The sequence below is a fragment of the Kogia breviceps genome, chromosome 3, assembly GCF_026419965.1.
Source record: "Kogia breviceps isolate mKogBre1 chromosome 3, mKogBre1 haplotype 1, whole genome shotgun sequence".
Lineage (NCBI taxonomy): Eukaryota > Metazoa > Chordata > Mammalia > Artiodactyla > Physeteridae > Kogia > Kogia breviceps.
This window is the reverse complement of record NC_081312.1, coordinates 85,723,489-85,746,354: the sequence shown is the minus strand read 5'-3', so window position 1 is coordinate 85,746,354 and position 22,866 is coordinate 85,723,489. Positions and strand designations below refer to the sequence as shown.

Below are 22,866 nucleotides of genomic sequence, written 5' to 3'. Positions count from 1 at the left end.
GAGGTTAGGAGCTGGAGCTCCTTGTAGGAAAGTGAGCTGCTGTGGGGACAGTACCTGAGTGTGGGGCTCTGCACTTGCAACAGGAATCGTGAGGAGATGCTCCGAGACTCTCTCCGCTCTGGTACCCGGACTGGGCCCCCTGCCAGGGTGACAGAAATCAGGGACTGAAGCAAGCTCTTGCCCAGACTCTGCCTCCCCTAGAAGGCAGCCCCTGGGCATGGCCTGCCCTTGGACCCTCCCTCTCAGCAGGGCAAGGAGGAAAGAAGGGTAGATTGCGGTGACCAATGAATGTGACCACACCTGGAGCAGCCCCATTGGCCAGAGTCTCAAAGTGCTGTTTTAGAAACTGCTCCTGGTCTGGGGTATGGGGGCTGCCTTCCTGCACCCCGTAGGGGCCAGTGCCTCCCTCCTCTTCCTCCTCTTCCTCATCACCCTCGGCTGGCTCTTCAAGGTCTGAGGAAATGCCATCCACACTCAGGGGCTCCGTGCTCTCGGAGTCTGGATATGGGGGAGGGGGAGAGAAGCATCACGCTGCACCCCTCTGTCGCCAGAGCCTCCACTCCCACCTCAGTCCACTGACTTGCGTGGTCCCAGCCCTCCCTCAGGGCTGCAGCCTCACCTTCATTGGGATGCTCAGGGCTGGAAAGGCGACTGCTGCTGAAGTCCACGGAGCAGGCACTGTCAGGGCTGTGCTTCTCTGAGCCCCTGCTGCCGGCGTACACTCTTCCCAGGGTCCCTCGGGCTGGTGCCTGTACCTGGAACTCACTGCCAGAAAGGCCAAGAGGGGAAACAGGAGGCAGTGAGCAATGGTGAGCAGCAGCCCCACTGGACTCCTGCCTTCCTTCTGCCCCACCCGTGAGCAGGACTGGGGATGAGGCAGTGGTAGACAAGCCCTGAGTGCCTGGGGCCAGCCCCCCACCCAAATACAGAACCCTCGGAGGGAAGGGAAGAAGAGGCGGGTGGTGCATGGCCCCCAGAAGTCTGCAAGACCCTTGCCTGGTATCCAGGGTGGGGCTGTCACTTGGCTCCGGGTAGACAATACCATCTTCGATGGGTGCAGGCTCCAGTTCTTGGGCAAAGACCCCTTCATCTTGGGACAACAATCGGATAATGTGGGGGCAGGAACAGGGTTGGGAAGCCTGAGGCCGGGGGTGCTTTTCATTCTGGAAACACACAAAGGGAAACACATATTCTGGAAACATCACTGGGATTACTGACGTGAGTGAGGGTCTGGGAGAGGAGGTGGAGGTGGGCAAGGATCCAGTGGGCACCAATTCTGGGGGAAGCTCTGACTCTGAGGACAGACACCGAAAAGCCAGGCTGGGTTCCAACTAGTATTCTTGAGCTTCTGGAAGAACTACATTAGCACTCTGGGCTGCCAACCTCCAGCCACCACTTCATGTCATGAGCCCTCCAAGGAACCCAGCCCAGGACAAAGGCTACCCTTTGCTTCTGCACCCCAAGCACCGTACCGCATGGCCTAGCCAGCCCCACCTGACTTTGCAGCTCAGGTTACCCATGTCCCACAGAGGCAGAGCAAGCACAGCTGGACCAATGCTCAGGCCCCAGCCGTTGGCACAAGGCTGGCTAAAGCTGCTTGGAGATCTCTAGTTCGCTGGGAGAAAGCGGGCTCACCTGGCTAGCATGTGAGGTCTCAGGGGCCTGCTGACCATGCTTCCCAGGACCTGAAGGGCTCACCGCCAGAGAGTCCTGGCTAGGGCCCCGAGGACTTGGGGCCAGTGCCTCCAGCTGCCGCAGGTCCAGCATGGAGCGAACACTCAGCTCCACGCCTGGCTGAGCCCAGCGCCCCCTTCTTCTGGGTCCTTGGTTTGCTGCAGGAGCTGGATCCAGGAACTCCTCTGTCTCCTGTGCCTGGTGTGGGGAGGGGGTGGGAGAGGAGTAACAGTAACAATCACACAACAGTCTTAGCAAACACTCACACGTCACCGACTGTGTGCCAGGCACTTTACACGTATTAGTTCATTTAATCCTCACAACCACCTTATGAAGGAGATACTACCATTCGCCTCACATGTACAGATGGGAAAACTGAAGCACAGAAGCCTTAAGTAACTTGTCCGATTCCCACAGACGGTCTGCCTGCAGGTTACAGCTCAGGTAGTCTGGCTCCAGAGTTCAGGCTCTCAGCTTCACTCTGTGTCCTGTCCTAGAGGACCTTCTGGTCTTCGTCTTCACCGGTGTCATGGACACCTCAGAGCTGGGAGTCTCTAAGAGGCCCCCACTCTGAGGACAGCCCCAAGTCCATTCACAGCACCAAGGACAAACCAATGGCCCCGGCCTGAGACACATGGCCTGGTCAGAAGGCACCAGATACCACACCACCATCATCCCATAAAACTGCTGCTGACAGTGAAAGGTGCTGGAGCTTGAAACCCTGACGTGGGACAAGGGAAGGCTGGGCAGCCTCTGCAAGCCTTCATCCTCCTCCCGGCCACCCTGAAGCTGCCACTCAGCTGCTGGTCCTCTTAAGGCCTTTTCCCTCTAACTCTTCTGGAAGTTCTGAGCTTATCTCTTCACCTGGGTATTTAGAACTACAGTTTCTCCAGATTTCAGTTCTTTGGCCCTTTGACTTTCTTGAAATTTCCTTGTAACCATTCAGCTTAGACCCCTTTTCTACTCCCCACCTCAATATGTTCTTTGTTTACTCCCAGGCCCCCAGGAGGCTGAACAAGCGGAGTACTTCCCCTAGTGGTGACTAATCCTTGCAGGCCACAGGGAGGAAACACCTGGACTTTGTCACCCCTCACCTGGAACCAGCCCAGGGGCTCGAGCTCCCCTTCCTCGGACACAAGGGGTGGAGCACGTGGGCAGACCCCATGCCCAAATGCTTCCCCAGGTGCAGAGAGCCCTGCTTTCACCGTCCTTCACTTCTTGTAACCTTGGAAGGACATTTTAATGATGGTGACTCACCCGACTCATCTCCCAGTGGGACAGGCTTCGGGGCAGGGCCGCGCTGGGCACCGAGGCTAGACAGAGACCGGCAGTCAGAGAGAGTTTCACGCCCACCCACCGTGCAGCGCTGGTCCCACAGCAGCCCACACCCTACGAGGCTACGACAATGCTCCAGTTTCCTCAACTCACACTGCTCTCACCCCCGCAGCCCCCGAAAGGGCACATCTAGCCACTGCACCAACTGGTGCCTGTCTGGCCCACATCACACTTCCACAGACCTGGCTCTTTCTTGGTACCCTTGGCAAGGATGGGCAGAGCTGGAAGTTCTTCTTCTTCAGTGCCCTCGTCTTCTCCCTCCTTGTCACTGTCTGACGAGAGAGCTAGTCCAGGAGATAGCATCGATGGGGCCTCGTGCCTGAGTCCAAGACAAGGAAGGTCAGGGGGAGGGGAGACTCAATAGGGGAAGAGGCCAACGTCTTGGGCCTTCGTGTGAGAAACAGGTATTGGGAGATACAGAGTTTCTGAATGACAGGTCCACAGCAAGGAGGAGGAGCCATGCCATCACAGAGAGCAGTCTGGATGCCCACCCACCGCTTGTCCATACCCCACACTCTTCTCACCGGTTGGGTCCAGCAGCCCTTTGGGGAGAGGATGGTCCTTGCTGCTTGCCCCCTCGCTGATGCTGGCGCAGCTCGGCCAGACGCTGCCTCATGCTGATGGTCATCTCAGAGCTCAGGCGCCACACAAATATGCAGCTGGGGTAGAGCCACAGAGTTGGGTGAGGGAGGAGTAAGTAGGTAGGTCTCTGTGGGTGGCAACACCTCTAGTACCCCTTTCTCCACAGGCTGTCAAGGAGACCAGAGCCACTTTCCAGTGCCAGGTCAGGCTCAGACAAGAAATATCCCCGTTCAGCCCTACTTCCCAAGACATCACTGAGTTGAAGAGAGGGGAGGGACAGAGTGTGTTTGTGGCACAGAGGAAGAATCTGTGTCTCAGGGAAGCTGGCTCTGCTCACCTGTCCCCTGACACGGAGATGAGATGTTTGCAGTCGTTACTAAATTTCATGCCAGTGACAATCTCTGTGAAGAACAAAGAATATGGCCTATAAGCCCCCCTGAAGTCCCAGCCAAGTGTCTGTCCCAACACACAGGGGGTTAGCTAGAGGGGAGGGACAGACAGTTCTGCTGGGACCAGTAAACTAAAGGAAGAAAGAAGTAAGTTCCATGGGGAGAGTATCAGGGCTACACTCACCTGAGTGGCCAAACATGGTAGCCACACACTCGCCTGAGGAGAAGTCAAAAATGGAAAGGTTCTTGTCGGAACAGCTGGTAGCAATGTAGATCCCTGAGGGGTCTGTCTGCACCTGAGGAGTGGGACATACAGCTGGACGAGGACAGGAAGCACCAGTCCCTCTCCGCCCAGCACCCCCTTCTCCTGTTCTCTAGCCCAATGCCCATCCTACTGGGCCCTTACCTTAATCAGAGTGCCATCCTCACCCTGCGACCCTTTAAACAGCTTCTTCTGCTTCCCGCTGCTGATGTTAAAGATCCTGTGAAGAAACACACTCATTCACATGAGGAGGGGGTCACGGTCACTTGGGTGGCAGCAAAGCCAGCATTCACCCGCAGCTCTGTTCTCTCTGGAAGCCACTCCCCAACACCAAAGGGGCTACCACCTCTTGGGTGAGGCAAAGTGCTCATTCTGTAGGCTCAAGGGGGCACAAAGTCCTGGACAAAAAGATAGACGCAGGGCTGAGCTGCCTAGAGCTGACCCCCTTGGGCATGAAGGAATGTGGTCAGATGGTCTGAGAAAGGGATGCCCACCGAATATTTCGATCCTGGCAGCCGATGGCTGTGTACTTCCAGCTGGGCTCCACATCCATGTCATAGAGGGTCGTCTTCCGTACCACGTGGTGTGTCCGTGTAAACTGTACTCCATCTCCAGACTGCAGGGGTGGAGCATGAGGGCAGACCCCACGCCCAAATGCCTCACCAGACCCAGAGAGACTTGCTGTTGCCGCCCTTCACCTCTCGTAACCTCAGGTAGGGGAATCGTAGCTACCCCACGCCCCAGCCACAAACCCACTGCCCCATTCAGGGACACCCAGTAACCTCACCTTCTGTGCAGTGCGGAAGTAGATGCTCTTGTCTGCCCCACAGCTTATCATGCGGACTTGCCCATCGCTGGCTATGGAGGAAGGGGGCCTAGCTGTTCCCACTGCTCTCACCACAAGCAGGCCAGCCTTCCCTCTGCTTCCCTCCCCATATTCCCTCTATGGAGCTACTCTACAAGGCTGAGACAACCAATAAAATCAGGATGCTTCCCTCCAAACCTAGGCCTTCCTTTCTCCCCATTCTCAGCCAACCTGGTTGCTCAGGGTCCCCTGGACTAAGAGTCTATATTCCACCTGTCTTCCCATCCAGCCCCGGGCCGGCCAGCTGCGGTCCCACATGCCACTGTGGCAGGCATACCCTTCCCATGGAGGCAGGACACAGGTGGCAGTGGGGGGGCAGGGGAGATGTCGGTAGTAGGGGGCAGAATGTATCTCAATTGCCCTGCCCCTACCTGCAAACTTGACAGCTGTGATGGAGGATGAGTGCTCATCCAACGTCTGCTGTAGGCTGTACTCCCGTCCAGCATCCAACACATGGATCAGCCGGTCCCGGCTCGCTGATGCTAGAAGCTTCAGACCTGGGATTGGAAGAAATCCATCAGCCCACGAGTGCCCAGAGCAGGCCCCTATCTGGGTCCAGCAAAAAGGAACTGAGCCCCATATCCCTAAGCCAAGAGAACCACCGAGAAGGGATTGAGCTGTCCTCCTCTAAACCTGCAATGACACCAAATGAGTCAAAGGATTTTCAGTCCCACATCCAACAGCCAGGAGATGTTAAGTGGCACTAGCAGGATTGGAGGAGCCCTGTCCCATTCTGGGCTGGGTACCAGGCATCCTCTTTACCTGTGTCCGGCTTAGAGTACTCCAGGCATAGAATTTCTGAGTCATGGGCCTCCACCTTCAGCATCTCATTTAGGGACTGTAGTTCGTGCACCCTGCAAAGATGAGGAGAGGAGGGAGGGGGTCACTGCCAGGCTGCAGGAGGAGAGACTCACTCTGCTTCCTCTGCTACATCCTCTCCCCTGAACTTTTTAAAAGGTTATTTTTTATTTTTGAACTTTCAGGTTAGAGAAAAGTTACAATGAGTACAGAGGGTTTCCATATTTCCCTTACCCAGCTTTCCCTCATGTTAACGCCTTACATAACAACAGTCCAGTTGCCAGAACCAGGAAATTTACGCTGGTACAATACTATGAACTAAAGGCTTTATTTGAATTTCACCAGTTTTGCCACATCCTTTTTCTGGATCCAGGATCCTACCCAGAGCCCAAACTGCACTGAGTTGTTATTTCTCTTCAGTCTCCTGTCTGTAACAGTTCTTCAGTCTTTGTTTACCTTTCATAACCTTGACACTTTGGAAGAGTACTGATGCTCTGTCATATGTACCTCAATTTGAGTTGGTCTGTCGTTTTCTCATGACAGGACTGAGTTTTCTGCATTTTTGGCAAGAATACCGCAGAAAAAATGCTATGTCCTTCTTAGTGCACCATTATGGGCTTCGTGATGTTGATATGAGGAGATGTTAAGCCTGATTACTTGATTAGGATGGTTTCTGCTGGGCTTCTTCACTATAATTCTCCTTCCCTAGTATATGAATATCTTTTCCCCAATCTTTTAGAGCCAACCTTTTCAAAAGCTCTATCCCTGGGGACTAACTCCCCCAGCCCAGACCATGAGAGGCAGGCAGTACCCATTCCAGACCTGGCATTACCTGAGTGTGCCCACACGGTCCCCTGAAGCGAGATGCTGTCCATTGGGGCTGATACACACAGAGCGAATGCCCACTCGGGGATCCATCAGGGACCCATCAGCTTTGTCTCCCCCGGGCAGCTCAGTGTCCAGCAGGGCCTGAGTGTTCCCATCCACATAGATGATCTTAATGAGGTCCTAGTGGAGCAGGTCAGGAGAAGTGGATAAGGCAGGCCTGACCCAGTACAGAAGCAAGGGGAGAGGAATGCTGGACAAGGCAAAGCCTTGGCTCGCAGGGGCCAGCCAAATAAGAGCTGGAAGATCAAGGTCTGGGGACCCAGTTCCTGAGAAGGCGGTGTGAAGGTGAAGGAACGTGGGTGCTAGGCATGGAGTGGGGGCCCCATGGCTCACATTGCTGAGGATGTTTCGGTGCAGGGTGGAGCCATGCACCCCAGAGCTCTCTGTGTTCCACAGGCGGATAGTGTTGTCAGAGGAACAGGTGATAAAGGAGCTGGGGGGCAGGCAGGCCTGGTTACTGTCCTTCACTTCGGGGTAGACCTGAAGAGGCAGAGGGAACAAAGTCAGAGCTCCAGTTTAGGGAGCAGAGTCCCGCGCCTGATGCTGGCCAAGGCTTAGCCCACCGTCTGTCACATGGTAAGCAAGCCGAAACTATGAGATACTCTTCAAATCACTGCGGGAAAGCACTTTAACCAAGCATCTACCATGTACCAGGCACTCATCTATGTTTCCCACTCACATTATCTCACTTAATTCTTACAACAATTAGATGAATCAGGTACATCATTTCACCACTGAGGAAATGAGGCTCGGTCAAGTTCAGTAACTCGTCCAAGATCACCCAGCCCAGGACAAGGCAAAGCTAAGGATGGACGGAGACACATTGGAAGAAGCCTGAGACATATAAGCACTCAAATTCAAGCTCAAACCTCAGGACCCATCTGAAGGTATGTGGACACACAGGGATGTTGCTGGAGAAATGAGGAGGCGGCGGGAACATAACATTCTACCTGGGGATCCCCACTTTCTGTCCTCACACTGGTGTCCCGGCAAACCAGCTCAGTCTCGAGTCAGCCCACCTACCTCCACACTCCAGACGCAGGAGGAATGATACAGAGCCGAGTACACCTTGCCCACTTTCTTGGGGTCCCTCACGTCCCAAACATAAATGCTGTGGTCGTTGTATACACAAGACAGCCACTGATTAGTAGGATCAAAGGTCAAGGCAATTGTGTCTGGATACCTGGCATTCGCCACTCCAGAGAAGAGGCGACTGTGGGGAAGAGGACAGAGCAAACTGGTGAGTGAGGAGCTGATGAAATGAAGGATTGAGGGGAATGAAAACAGAAGTCCACCCACAAAGGAAGGAGCAGAGCACGGGAGCCCCCTCCAGACCCGGAGGTTTGGAAGCAGCTGCTTGAGAGGAAATAGCTGCCGCTGACAGCTCTCAGCTAGGAGCTGACCCAGCACTAGCTGCTGGGCCATGGTGCTCTCCTGATGAACACAAACGAGGTCACAGAACACCAGCATGAGACGAGGTAACTCTGTGGTCATGACAGAGTGAAACAAAAACAAGACCACTCTGTAGTGGTGTCTGAGACAGATAAAAACAATATCACTGTACAAACCACAAAAATGACCAAATATCACCGTTTTCCATCTTTCAGGACTGACTGCAACTTCTTTACCACTTACAGCTTTAGCTCCATACCTTTCCTTCCACCTTTCAAATAAAATTAAATGTCCAGTTGTAGAGCTGCCCCCACTTCCTCACCAGCACCCAACCAGAGCAAAACTTCAGTCCCTGGAACCAACCCTAAAATCATCTAACACAAGCCCAAATCCGACACTAAGCCCTTCCTAACGCCTACATACTGAGACACTCCATGGTCCCCCACAGTGCGCCGTGTACCAATAAAGCCACATTTGTGTGTGTGCAGAGATGTTCCTATAATCTTTGGGGGTATCGATACACCCTTCATCTTATTCTCTGAAGCACAGGCAAGGAAGGCTGGGTGCGGAGTAAGGCTCTGAAACGGAGGCAGGGGGCCCACACAGCTCACCTGGCCTCTGTGACACTGGCAATGTCTGTCCCCAGGGCATGGGGCCGGGGCAGGGTGCTGAGGAAGTGCAGGTTAGAGGGGTTGAAGAGGCGCACGGTGCCATCAGCACAGCCACAGAAGATGTAGTCCTGGCTCACAGAGATGCAGTGGGCCACGGTGGTCTGCAGGCAGAGGGGCTCAAGTCAGCATGGCCACCCGCTCCACCCCTCCTCAACAGTCACCTGCCAAGAGGAGACACCAGCCAAGGCAGGGGGCGAGGGGAAAGCAGCCCAGCTGCTCTGGCCCGAGCCCCTCAGCTGTTATCTAGAGACGCCCCGCCCTCCAGCAGCAGGCGGCAGAGGGCTCACAGCCACGTGCAGATGGGGGATGGGAGTCCAGGAGCCTTCTAAGGCACTAGAGGTTTTGGCAAAGAGAACAAAATAGGAAAAGCCCAGCAAAGAGAAAGGAACAGCATGAGAAAGAGAGGAGAGTCTAGCACCACTTACTGTGAAGCTGTCTGTGTTCTGAGCAGAAGAGGAAAGCAGGGAAAGAACGACAGAAAGAGCAGGGAGGAGGCAGTTACACAGATCTGCTCGGGCTGGAACTGGGCCAAGCTCTGGCTCCCTCAAGCCTCTTCCTCCTGGGGTCTCCTCTCGCATGCAGGGGGCCCAGCCCTTGTACGGAGCCACGGGCGTCAGTCCTCCCCTGAGCTGAGGCGCGGGCAGCCCCCACCCACCCCATCCACCGGGAAAGAGGTACTTACTCTCAGTTCCACCCACTTATCCAAGAGCCTCCGATCACTGAACTCGCACAGCAGCCCTGAGGACGTGATGCAGAAGGTGCTGTCTGCCTTCCTGCCTCGGCCACAGGCCACGTCGGTGAACAGGTTGTTCCGCAGCTCCCCCAGCAGCCCAGAGCGGCCCAGCAGGGGCACGGTGGCATTCACCTGTGAGATGCAGCACTGTCGCCCACTCATATCCCCGGGGCAGCCCTGGAAACCAGGCCCTGGGGAGAGGGAGGGAGGAGGCGCAGCAAGGGAGCCTTGCCCTCTGAGACTACCCCTCGGCCCAGACAGCATCTGGCTCATCCAGAACTTCTGGATGGCTGTTGGGAAAGCAGAGGGGCCCAAGGGGAGCAGTCTCCTGGGGTGGGCTGAGTAGACCCTGGCCCTGGGGGCTATTTCCAGCCTGAGCACCTCACCTTTGAGGTCTTACTGTCATCAAGGTACCAGAATTTGATGTGCCGGTTGCCAGCAGTGACAAAGTAGCTACAATCTTCAGAGAAGGACACCGCAGTGACCCGACTGGACACCTTATTGGAGGCCACCACAATGTTTTTCTGGAAGGAAAAAGCCAAAGGAGGAATCGAAGTTCTGCCTCTTGGAGCTAAGATGAAAGAGGCTCAGAGGATGAAGAAGGGTTAGATAAGATTTGTACTTTAAAAAAATGTTTCTTTCCAGGATTTACTGGTCAGAAAAAGAGGGGAGGAAGGAGAATCCTTTTCCAGAGGAGTTGAAGAGATTCATTGCCTCTGGAGGTCCTCAGAGGCACAAAGCTAGCCTCTTTCTACCAACACGCTTGGCTACACAGTTGCTCTTTTCTGCTTCAGGTCATTTTCTAGAATAAAACTGAGATCAGCAGGGTGGAATGAAGGGGTTCAGTTCCCCAACTGGCCCTTGGACCCCCATGAGGCTGCGAGGCCAGCCCACCCGGCCCACTCACCTTCCAGGCCCAGACGTTGACGATCATGTCATGTTGGTAGCCCACAGAGACAATGTACTTGGCACTAGGGGAGAAGGCCACACAAGCCACGCCATACTTATGCTCCTGCAGCTCTGCCACCTGGCTATGTTCGGCCACGTCCCAAACCCGCACGGCAGGCATGTGCCCACTCTGCAGGGAGGCAAGAACTGGAAGTGAGGGCCACAGGCACACAGCCTCCCCTAGCCTTTCAGGGTGGGGCCTACCTCTCCAGCTACTGAGCACAGTCTCTCTAATGAGCCCCTGGCCCAAAGCAGAGTGCTACACAGGGCAAAGGTGTAGAGGAAACATGATAAATATCTCAGGACAACAACGATTATCAGAGAGAAAACACCCCCAGATTTGGTTCAGTATCTCCGGGTGAGAGTCTGCGCCTCTGTGTTTGTTCAAAGCTCCTAGAGGGATCCTGATGGGCAGCCAGGATTGAGAACCACCACCACCCACGCCTATGCCTCCCTGTAAGAGACTGAGAAGGGAGAGGTGGCCCTCATGCGCCCAGCAGGGGGCACCCAGGCACAAGGAATATCTTAGGCAGTGGTTTTTTTTTTTTTTCAGTGTGCTTCCCAAACCAGCAGAATCAGCATGATCTGGGAACTTGCTAGAAATGCAAATTTGGGGGTCCTCCCCTCCTAAACCTATAGAACCAGAAACTCTGGGAGCAGGCCCAGCAATGTGCACTTTAACAAGCCTTCCAGCTGATTCTGATGCCCAGTAAGGCTTCAGAACCACTGTTTTAAGGTACAGCCAAAACCAGGATTTGGCATCCGTTCAGGAAGCCAGAGCGGCAGCAGCCCCAACCAGGCCCAGGACTGTAGCTCTCTGCTGAGGCCAGGCCACCCACCCTCTTCAGCGTACTGAGGCTCCCTTTCCACACTCACCTCTCCAGTGACCAAGTACTTGCCATCAGGGGAGAAGGCAAGGGCAGTGATGGTCTTCCTGCAAGAAATGAGGCAGGCTCAAAGGGGCACTGGCAGCCCGGCCTAAGCCCGGCTCCCTCACAGTCCCCTCAAAAGGCAAGACCAGCAGACACCAATGGCACGTGTGGCATTTCCCTAGCTGGCCCTGGGGCCCAGTCCCAGTCCCCAGAGCCACAGAGACCTCAGACAGTGCCCTTCTCACAGACCCCAGGAGATGCCCCCTGAGGGCCCAGACCCACTTACCTGGAACTGTTGAGGATGTGGTGCTGTTTGTGTTTCCGGGGATTGAACAGCACGACCACACACCTGGGGAGATGAGTGAGACAAGTGACTTCAGCACCAAACCACAGCTCCCCCAGGAGCTCCAGGCCCCCAGGCCAGGGAGCTGGGGCGAGCCAGCTCAAGGGGGCTCCACTTGTCACTGAGGGCAACTGACCGCTTTCTTCTGGCAATTTGCTCTACCTACTTCCTTTCCCACCCATAAGGGCCCATCTCTGCAGCCTCATGAGGGTGAAAGGGCTCTCTGCAAGCCTAGCCCCACCAGGTCCCTAAGCACCAGCGCCATCTCTGCCACAAAGGGCAGCAGGGACTCAGGCCTTCCCACAATCCTTGCACAGCCCAGGAAGGGGGGCAGGAAGGAAGAACTCACGTGATTTGGGCAAAGCAGGCCACAGGTATACACACAGCCAGTGCGACGTGGAGCCACATGTGTGTCAAGTATCTGAGCTCCAAGGAGTGAGGCCTCTCACATGTGTGCCCACCTGTGTACTTGGCAGGAGCCAACCCCTCCAGCCCCCCCACACACCGTCTATGCATCAGGTGATGGAGCGGGCGGGAGGCAGGGGACCAGAACCGCTAGGAGGCTCAGTACGACTAGCGGGAGGGGCAGAGAGAGCCTGAGAGGGCCTGGGGAAGCGTAGCCCCGAGAATCCCTGGCCCCGAGGAACCTGAGACGGACCCTCCAGACTGCCAGAAGGCAATGGGAGAAGGCTGGGAGCACCCTGTGCAGCCAGAAGGTGAGGTTGGATGGGATCAGGCTCAGAATGACTTTCCAGAGGCAGCTCCAGAGGGGAGGCCACGTGGTAGGACTTGGGAGCAAGAAGCGGAAGCTGTGGACAGCAGTGTTCTCCCTCAGGCTCCCCGGCTATCAGCATGCCCAGGGGCCCACAGCCCTTCTGCCTCATCGTTTCATCAGAACTGTAACTAGCTGACAGGAACAAATGTGGAGCCTGCCACACCAGGTAAGGGGATGGGGAGAGAAGGATGAGAGGGCTACGTCCTCCAGACTCAGCCTGGTTTAGTGGGAAAGCACTGCAGACCCCACATCTGAAACCCACCGCTTGCCAGAAACTTGAAACGAAGGCAGGTACAAGCCGCTAGTGAGGGCTCAGCATCTCGGGCTCAGTACACCACTTCCATATGCAAACGCCACAGGTAATCACTGGGGACACTGGGATCTCAGAGGGACACCAGCTCTGCCCAGAACTGCCAGGCTGACGGACAGCCTTGGAATTCCTGAGTCACATCATCTTTTCCTCTAATCCCCTCCCCCAAATCCCTCCTCACTGTTTTCTTTCTTCTTCTCTCTCCATTTCCTAATCTTTGTTTCCTTTTCCTCATTCCTTCCTCCTCTCTCTTTATACCAACTTCCAGTCTCCCACTTCCCTTCTAGAATGCCATGTCAGGAGGGTTTTTAAAAATATGACCCAAATCAGATGGCTTTGGAAACTCTGTGCCCCATCACTCTCCCTCCCCCATCCCCAAACACACACACACAAGCACACTTGTCCAGCTTCTGTGAGGGGCAGTCTGGGATACAGGGGGCCTACTTCCTCCAAAACAGGTAAGATTCATAAAACCTTAGAGTCGGAAGGAAGGATGGAAGGAATTAAATGCACTGTGCCAGGTGACTTTAAAGATCACCTGGTCCAACCCTCCAAAATGTTGAGGTGAGAAAACCTAGGCTCCTGTAAAGAGCAGAGCCAGACTTCATAGCTCTTCCAGCGTCCAGGCCTCTTTACATCAAGCACGCGCAACTCTGATCTGTGTCACCCCTTGTTGAACATCCCTGGGGAGCTTCTAAGACGCAACCCCTTAAGTACCATGAAGGACCTGGGTGGTGTGGCCCCTGCCCACGCTCCAGCCTCACCCTGCACCATGCTCCAACCACATCCTTTCACTCCCTTTAACTTGCCATGCTCCTCCAACTCCAGGCGTTTGCTAGAGCACCTTCCCTTGTCTAGAGCATTCTTCTCTCCCTCTTCCAACTAGTTAACACATAGTCCTCTTTCAGATCTCAGGTCAGATGGCCTCAGTATATGCTCTCACAACACAGTTGTATCAATCTTTTGTGACATTTATCACAACTGCAATTTTACAATTTTTTAATTTTAAAATGTATTTTATTGAAGTGTACTTGATTTACAGTGTTGTGTCTAATTTCTGCTGTACAGTAAAATGACTCATTATACATATATATACATTCTCTTTCATATTCTTTTCCATTATGGTTTATCACAGGATGTTGAATATAGTTCCCTGTGCTAGACAGTAGGATATTTATTGTTGATTGCCTCCCCCACCAGACTGTGTCTTCCATGAGGGTAGGAACTGTGCCTGGTTTTGCTCACTGTTTTGTCTCCTCTGCCTAGCAGAGTCTGGCCCATCACAGTTGTTCAAGAACCATTTATTGAATGGATGAATGCCTCCCTTGGTCCACTAGCTTGGTCTACTGGGGTATCTGTAGGCCCAGCTCTCCTCCCTACTGCATGCCCCACCTGTCTTCTATGGAAGGCGGCACTGAGGATCTCCAAATCCTCAGAGGCACTGTGGGACAGTGGGGACACTGTGAGCTTTGGAGTCAGAGACCAGGGTTTGAGTCCTTGTTCTGCCATGTACAGCTTTGTGACCCTGGGTAAGTCACAAGCCTATTTCATTATCTGTTAAAAAGGAGCCACTAGGATCAAGCTCTCAGGACTTCTGTGAAGATCAAATAATTTTTTTTGGACACACAGTGGGAGCCAAACAAACGGCAAATCTTACTATTACTCCCCCTGGAGCATGGACAGGAAGCCAAAAGGGACTCCTGGCAATAAGGAACAAGGTGCTCAGGGACTGTGTCAGGTTTTTCCTTCAGAAAAACAGAGGTGAGTCCTGTTAGGATCTGAGTAATGGTAAAAACTCTAAAGGAGGCTTCCTTTAAAGTTCTGGGAAGGCAGCCAAGGAAGGAGAGCTGGGTTAAGCCCGGGAAAAGAAAATATCTACATCTTCATCCACTTAGGAGATAATAAGCTTGGAAGGTAGCAAGGAAGGGATGGGGGAAATGCTGAGGGAGAAACTACCTCAAGTGACTAGGACAGCAGCACAGAAGCACAGAAAGAGAATGGAAGTGACACCTCCTGGCTAAGTTAAAAAGCTCCACGCGAGAGTTTCAATGAACTCTAAGCACCAAGGCCTGCACTTCCTTTCATAACCGGTCTACTGCTCTTCACACAGTGGGCCCAATAATAAGAGTTACCATTTATCCAGCACTTTCCGTGTAGCAGGCGCTCTGCTAAGCACCTTAGAGGTCTGGTCTTAGCTAATCCTTATGACAAGTTTGTGATGGTGGTACAATCAGCCCCACTTCAATGTGGAGAAACGAGTCAGAGGTCTTACTCAAGGCCTCTCAGCTAAAGCAAAACAGAGTCAGGATTCCAGAAGCTGTGCTCTCAGAAAAGCAGAGTGGAGTGAGTGGGAGAAAGGAGAGAAAACTGAAGCTGAAAAGGAGAGACAAACTGACCTAACGCACAGAGCACCAGGGCAGGAGCCTCTGAGAAGAGGCAAAGAAGACTGGGGCACTTGGAGGGAAAAAGGATTCTGGCTACAGAATCTTTGGAAATCATAACAGAGCACATGAAAATTATAGCAGTTATAGTTCAAAGTTCATAGATCTAGATATTTAGATTTTAATATTTTATTCAGTGTATGAAAAATGATAACCCCCAGGCCTGCCACCATCACGCAAAGCCCACCAAGTTTTCGGGAGAGCTGACGTTTTCTTGCTATCTGTGCCGACTGCCTAAGGCGGTTCTCTGCAGGCTCATCCTCTCTGGTGATGGCCTCCAGTCTGAATGGTGCTGGGTTACCTAGCTTTCAGATCAGCTCCAGATAAACCACAGCAGATGGGTTCAGCTCAGAGCTGATCTGACTTGAAATGAACTGATGCAGATTCCGACAGCCACATTCCAAATCCAGAAAAAGTAGGTGATGAGGGTTCCTTTAAACCCGAAGTAGCATGGTGGCCTTTCAAGGGCGGCTGAGAACACTCCCCAAGTCACCACACATAAATTCCGAGTCTTGCTGGGCCATAGCATCCTCTGTTTCCTGTATCCCCTAGGTTGGACTCCATGGTGGAAGAAGGAGGGAGAGCAGCATGTGTGTGTAAAAAGACAATGCAGACAGAGGATGACTAGCTATGAGGCAACCTCTCCCTTCTCTAACACCTCCCAACCCCCACCCCCAGTGTAGCCTGGAAATTCTCATGTGTGGCATGGGAGAGTTAAGCAGAGGAGGGAAACACACACAGGTAGGCCAAGCTGAAATTTTTACTTCTTATTATTCAAATCTGGAAACCTTCCAACACAGAGAAAGAGGAAAAAAGAGACCAACCCTCGGTCACAGCTCCACTTGTGAGGACAATAATGCAGATGGTGAAGGCAGAACTTGGCAAAGACTTCCAAGGTCCCCCTGTGCCCAGCTTGCTGAGGTCCTCCCAAGAGAAGAGACCTCAAAAACACTGATGTGAGAGCCTCCTCCGTCTTCTCTGACCTTTGAGCAAGTTTCTAAGTCCGCTAGGGAGGGAAGGGTGGGGTGCAGTTTGTACCAATCTTTGGCCCTTGGTCTCCACATCCCTTGACCGTGGCCAGCACAGCAGCTAGTCACTGGCACGTGCCCTTGCATCAGTACTGACTGCAATCCTCCATATGACAGGCCTGGGCTGGCCCAACCGGCTGGGTCCCGTAATTCAGAACCCCAGGGTACAGACACAGGGAGTCTGCTCACTCTCATAGGGAGTGAGGCCTCAGTCCCTCGGGGCCTCAGCCCAGGAGTCATGTGGTGGAGCACCTGTACCAGGTGCTGGGCCCACTGTCCAGGAACTTCTCTGAACCAGGAAGGGCCAAGGGGCCAAGCCCGTGACAGCCCCCGGCCCTGCTGCCATCACTAAGAGCCCAGCATTCCCACAGGATCCACCTCTTATGATCCTTCCTCCAGAAGGCAGAAACAAATGAACCCTGGGATGAGCAAAGAATGCAGAAACACACACAGGGAGCAGGACACAGAAGGTCTGAGCAGGGACCCTGCACCTCAGAATTTCCTCTTTCAGACCAAGAAAAATCTGAAGGTGACTCACAGAGGCACACCAAAGGTCCTTCAAGCCTTGCTCACACATCACCCTGTACCCCTACTTAACATTATAACCCCACACCCCCACATTCCCTATCCCCTTTCACTGCTTCTTGCTTATACTTTTTCCAAAGCACACATCAATTTAGAATATTCCATATAATTTACTTTTGGGGAGGGGAGACGATCTATATTCATCACTAAGACTGCCAGCTCTGTGACAGTAGTGTTTATTTTGTTTACTGTTACATCCCAAAGGCCTAGAAAATTGGCACTCAATAAATATTTGTGAATAAATCTTTAAGTCATTATCTACCAGATCTCAAAGCCCTAACTCCCAAGGAACCTCCTGAGTAGCAGGCCCCATGGTAGGTCTACAGTTCTGTCCAACCTTAGACTTCTTGGATTCACTGATGCTCGAGGGCACTGTGATGATAGAAAGAATAAGAAAACTGGGGTTAGGCAGACCTGTCTGCTAACATACTGTGTGATCTTGGGAATATTCCTTAACTTCTCTGAACCTCAGTTTCCTCATCTATAAAGCAGGAATAATAGTATCTATGTCTCAGAATTGTTGTGAGAACTGAAAAAAATAATATGCAAAGTAACCAGCAGGGTGCTCCTAGCCATCTTCTTGAAGGGTTCTCTGGGGCACCAATAACAAGGAAAGGGTTATCCAGGGGTTCAGCAGTTGCAACAGGAACCCCAACTACGGTATCCCATATAGGACTTGCAGGATACTAGTGACTCATTAGGGTCCTCCTCCAGGTGTGGAATTACAAACTGTCCCTCCAGATTCACTCCCAAAGGGGAAATCTTATAGTTTTAATTATTCTAAGAGATAATGAGTCTAGGACGTTTCCTAGGGCATCCTTGGTTGTGGTCCTCTTCAGGACCCACATGGAACCCAATGCCTTCCAAATAATTAACCCTCTTAGGCCAGCCCATGAGACCCACTGGCATCTCTGTTTCTGGGATGCTCTATGAGACACACACACCCCTCTCCCCGGTCAAAGGCATGAGAAAAGACTTGGCAGTAATAACCCAGTGAATAATGTGGTCATTGGTGTAGAGCTACCAGTACACCTCTCTCTGTCCAGAGGACTCTAAACATATTCCCTTCTGGGACAAGAGGTGGATGTCTGTGAGCTGCAAGACGCACAAGCCAGGTCTAAAAGCAGTGTCTGAGCCCCCTTCCTCTCACTCACTATGGTCTAGCCACCATGGCTGCTGTTTAGCTACTCAAACAAGTGAATTGATTCCTCCTTCCTTTGGGACCTTTGTAGTTGAGGTCTCCTCCACCTGGAAGTGCAGATCTTCACACATAGATGCCTCTTTGTCACTCAGACACCAGCTCAAATATTACCTCCCACTGAGCCCTGACCAGCCAGTCTCAAAGTAGCAGCACCCCACCCCGCTCCCAGGTATTCACTTACTCTCCTTTTCCATCACCCCAGTTTATTTCTTCAGAACACTTACCACTCTCTGCTATTACCTTGCTCATTTATTTGTTCACATGCTTACTATCTGCTTGGCCCTCCTAACACCTCACAGAGGCAGTGACACTGTCTTATTCACTGCTGGATATATATATTCCATGGCTGGAACAGTGCCTGGTCCGAAGTATATATATATATATATATTTTGGTGGTATGCAGGCCTCTCACTGCTGTGGCCTCTCCCATTGCGGAGCACAGGCTCCAGATACGCAGACTCAACGGCCATGGCTCATGGCTAGCCACTCTGCGGGGCATGTGGGATCTTCCCAGACCGGGGCACAAACCCATGTCCCCTGCATCGGCAGGTGGACTTTCAACCACTACGCCACCAGGGAAGCCCCAAAGTATATTTCCAACAAGTATCTGTCGAACAAATGAATGACTACATCGATGAACAAGCTGTTTTGGGAAGAACTACAGGGCCCCAGTTTTAGGTGTGAGATCTGTAGGGAAACCAGGAGAAAAGGCACTGAGGGGACTGGTGCCTGTGAGTGCCCTTGCATGTGATTCACAGCCATCAGGGCACCAAGTCCAAGCATCCTCTTCCCTTAGGTCCACCCGGTCTCTCCACCACTCCACATACTCCCTGGCAACCCCACACACAGTGTTTACCACAGAGAGGAAGAAGAGAGCTGTATGCTCCTTCAGCTCAGATGTCACTAGAACACAGTCCAGGAGGAGACTGTGCTTTCACGTGCAGTGCAAAGCTTTGGAGCTGGATCTCAGCATAAATTCCAACATGCGCTGAGTAAATGGAGGGCCTTCTCAGGAGAGCTGGGTTTCCCCTCCTCCTCCCTGCTTAAACCACCAAGAGGTCTCCTCTTGGCTGCTGCGTAGGGCACCTCTCACGCCAGTAGCTGCTCTGCACAGAGGCTCTGCACGCAGGCCAGCCCTGCACCCTGGCATTAGGGGTCAAGAGAAACCCATTCTCCAAACTCACTGACTCCACAGTGGCAACAGGGGCTGTGCTGGGCTCTAAAGGCCCTGAACCCTCTACCGAGCCAGCCAGGGAAGGGGCCCAAGTCAATTATGGGTGTTCAACAAAACTGAGTGCCTCAAAGCTATCTGGGGACTAGCTTGGCCTCCTAGGGCAGGGGGCTTAAAATGTGACAGGTGAGGGTGGGCTTCCTGAGGGAAAACAACAGCAAAGGGAGAGCTCTGGAGAAGAAATGCAGGAGGTGCTAAAACCCAGGGGTCTCTACCCAGAGTGTTCAACCCAACTCTGCCTGACACACATCCTCCTCCACCCCACCCTCCCTGAGCTGTTTCATTTCCTTTCAGAAAACTGTTTTGGTTTGATATTTGCCTCTAGGCCTCTGGGAGAATTTTCTAAGCTTTGTTTCTCTTCTTGTTTCTAGGATACCTGAACTGCTCCTAGAGCAACATGCGAAGTAGGAACTAGGGAGTGGGGGAGGGGCAGTGGGGTTGGGATCACCAGATCGGAAGAGAAGGAAGACAGAGGGGAGGGGAAGAGCCTGCTTTGCTCACACAGACTTTGGTGGCCCCCAGATACCGCAGAAGCACATCAGGGAGCTCTAGCACAGAGCAAAACTAAAACACCCAGAAAAGGGCCATTTGCAAAGAGAGAACTCCAAGTTCTAGGAAATTAAAAGGTCAGGAAGTGGATCAGGGCACTGCCCAGGGCTGGCCCAAGCCAAACACACTCAGGAAACCTACTAGAGGTGACAGCAGGGAAGCTTCCTCACACCACCTGGAAGGATAATGACCTCCAAGGCACAAACCCCAGGCTGGGACCTGCCCATAAACAGAAGCACACACCCTTAAAGGCACCAGGCCTGGGGTCTGGGTCCGATGGGGAAGAGAGGGACCAGGGCTCCACACGCCCCAGAGCAGGGACACAGGACTCAGCACGCACAGAGCAGCAGCCCAGGCCTTTCCGGCCCATCCCACATCCAGCCCCAGTCCCACCTCCAACAAGAAGGAACCTGGCTTTCCCGGGCCGAGGCAGGCATGAGTGGAATTCCCCGGAGGCAGACTGCACAGGGTATCCAGCAACAGAGATCATTCATCAGCTTGCTTCTGGAGGGGGAGAAGGAGGCCAGCTCAGCCTCTTCAGGGTAAAGTCAGTGCAGCTCCCACAGTCCCCTACCACAGACGTCAAATGCCAAAGGGCCACTCAGAAGAGACAGACCTCAGAACCTAGGGGCAGAAGGGTCCCTGGCATAGACTGAGCTGCCCATAAATTGGCTCTTCTCATTCGAAGAGCAGATAAACAGCTTAGGGGAAAAGCAGCTTTTAAAAATAAGCAGCAAGTCTGGTCTCCCTCCACCTCATGCCATTTTAGAGTAAGAGCTCTGCAGTCAGACTTCTTGGGTTGGAGTCCCAATACAGACACGTGCTACCTGTGTGACCTAGAGCAAACTGCTTACCCTCTTTGAATCTTAGTTTTCCTCCTCTAAAATATGGGATGAAAACAGTTCCAACCTCACAGGGTTGTTCTGATTACTAAATAAAATAATTCCTGTAAAGTGCTTAACAAAGTGCCTGACACAGAAAAGGTTCTTAATAAAGGTAAGGATGATAAAACTTAAAAAAAGAACATATATCTGATACAAAAACTACAGTAGTTGCTGTGAAAATCAACTAGGGAACTCGGCATTCCCAAGTTGATGGTGGGGAAAGAGGCAGGGCAGTGGCCTTCCCATTTTCACGTTCCTGTGCCCAGCAGCAAGAAACAGGGAACCAGAGAGAACAGACAGAGAAAGAGAACCAGAAGCAGGAAAAGCCCCAAGCCTCCAAAAGAAACACTTCTGCAGAAGCTTCAAGCCACTATGGTTGGGGGTTTCTCATCAGTAGGAGCAGAGGAGTGAAAAGGCTGCAAGGGAAAGAAGAACACCAGCTCTGGAACTCTTCCTCTCTTCCATGGCACTGACATCTCTCAACGTGACAAGAGTAGTCAAATGTTCTGAGAAGCATTACCCATAACAGCCAAAAAGTAGAAACAACCCGAATGCCCATCAACTGATTAACAGAGAAAATGAGGTATATCCATACAATGGAATGTTACTCGGCCATAAAAAGGAATGAAGTACTGATACCCAATACGACATGTATGAACCTTGAAAACACTATGCTAAGTGAAAAAAGCCACTCACAAAAAATGATTCCATTTATATAAAATGTTCAGAACAGGCAAATATATAGAGACAGAAAATAGATTGATGGCTGCCTAAAAGCTGGGAGCCTTGGGGGGAAATAGAGAGTGACTATTAATGGGTGTGGGGTTTCCTTTTGGGGTGATGAAAATGTTCTAAAATTGATTGTAGTGATGGCTGCACAACTCTGTGGATACACTAAAAACCACTGAATTGTACATATTACAATATTGCTTCTTTTTTTTTTTTTATGTTTTGGTTTTTTGGCCATGAGGCACATGGGATCTTAGCTCCCCGACCAGGGATCAAACCCATACCCACTGCATTGGTAGGCGAAGTCTTAACCACTGGACCGCCAGGGAAGTTACTGAATTGTACATATGAATGAGTGAATTGCATGGTATGTGACTTACATCTCAATAAAGCTGTTTTTAAAAACAACTAAAAGATAGATGTTAAAGATATTGAAGATGGTGTTGGGAGCTGTGTGCATATATACAATGGAATATTACATAGCCATTAAAAAGAATGAAATAATGCCATTTGCAGCAACATGGATGGACCTAGAGATTATTATACTAAGTGAAGTAAGTCAGACAGAGAAAGACAAATATATGACATGACTTATACGTGGAATCTAAAAAACGATACAAATGAACTTGTTTATAAAGCAGAAACAGACTCACAGACTTAGAAAACCAACTTATGGTTACCAAAGGGGAAAAGTGGGGGAGGGATAGATTAGGATGTTGGGATTAACATACACACACTACTATATATAAAATAGATAATCAACAAGGACCTACTGTATAGCACAGGGAATTCTACTCGATACACTGTAATAACTTATATGGGGAAAGAATCTGAGAAAGAATAGATATATGTATAACTAAATCACTTTGCTGTACACCTGAAACTAACACAATATTGTAAATCGACTATATTCCAGTGTAAAATTTTTTTTTATTTTAAAAAATAAAATAAAAATAAAAATGACTAAAAAGTGGATATTAAATATATTGAAGATGGTGTTGGGAGCTGTGTGAATACAAAGTGTGAATCTGTATGCGTGGGTGGGTGTGGGTGGTCAAAAAGCAGGACAGGATGGCAACACAGGCAACAGTCAACAAAGAGCCTTTATGTGGCCCCGTACCTCATTTATAAAAATGGCACCAAAACATTAACCTGGATGTATCTCCCAGAAGATACCAGAAAACCCCTGCCCACTCCAACTGGTTTAGCATAGCTATAAACTTCCATGCAATAAGACCACTTCCAAGACACTTACCCAGCTGGGTAGGCAACTAAACCCGATCGGGGGTCACAGGCAAGTCCTCTGCCTCCAGACACTGTTATTCCAAGCACCTTCTCCAAGGTCACCTGTTGGAGCAAGACAGAGAAGTGTTACGTTATG

The 22,866-nt window shown here is 51.8% G+C and overlaps 1 protein-coding gene across 2 annotated transcripts in view; it reads right to left on the bottom strand.

The window, feature by feature from the left end:
• Positions 1-22,866, bottom strand: part of MAPKBP1 (mitogen-activated protein kinase binding protein 1) — a 51,142-nt gene that overhangs the window by 4,882 nt on the left and 23,394 nt on the right. The window contains exons 3-28 of one of the 2 annotated variants that reach the window (XM_067029055.1): positions 22,741-22,832; positions 11,696-11,758; positions 11,414-11,471; positions 10,497-10,667; positions 9,976-10,113; positions 9,539-9,721; positions 9,282-9,299; positions 8,797-8,957; positions 7,817-8,006; positions 7,127-7,273; positions 6,738-6,913; positions 5,870-5,961; positions 5,479-5,604; positions 5,030-5,100; positions 4,737-4,858; positions 4,387-4,462; positions 4,165-4,276; positions 3,929-3,992; positions 3,534-3,668; positions 3,192-3,328; positions 2,932-2,987; positions 1,636-1,872; positions 997-1,163; positions 620-765; positions 301-498; positions 55-139 (exon numbers count right to left, since the gene is read on the bottom strand). In XM_067029055.1, coding sequence (XP_066885156.1) covers positions 55-139; positions 301-498; positions 620-765; positions 997-1,163; positions 1,636-1,872; positions 2,932-2,987; positions 3,192-3,328; positions 3,534-3,668; positions 3,929-3,992; positions 4,165-4,276; positions 4,387-4,462; positions 4,737-4,858; positions 5,030-5,100; positions 5,479-5,604; positions 5,870-5,961; positions 6,738-6,913; positions 7,127-7,273; positions 7,817-8,006; positions 8,797-8,957; positions 9,282-9,299; positions 9,539-9,721; positions 9,976-10,113; positions 10,497-10,667; positions 11,414-11,471; positions 11,696-11,758; positions 22,741-22,832 — 3,221 coding nt within the window. The remainder of the gene's footprint in view (positions 1-54; positions 140-300; positions 499-619; positions 766-996; positions 1,164-1,635; positions 1,873-2,931; positions 2,988-3,191; positions 3,329-3,533; positions 3,669-3,928; positions 3,993-4,164; positions 4,277-4,386; positions 4,463-4,736; positions 4,859-5,029; positions 5,101-5,478; positions 5,605-5,869; positions 5,962-6,737; positions 6,914-7,126; positions 7,274-7,816; positions 8,007-8,796; positions 8,958-9,281; positions 9,300-9,538; positions 9,722-9,975; positions 10,114-10,496; positions 10,668-11,413; positions 11,472-11,695; positions 11,759-22,740; positions 22,833-22,866) is intronic. The other variant, XM_059058099.2, reaches the window with a different exon arrangement.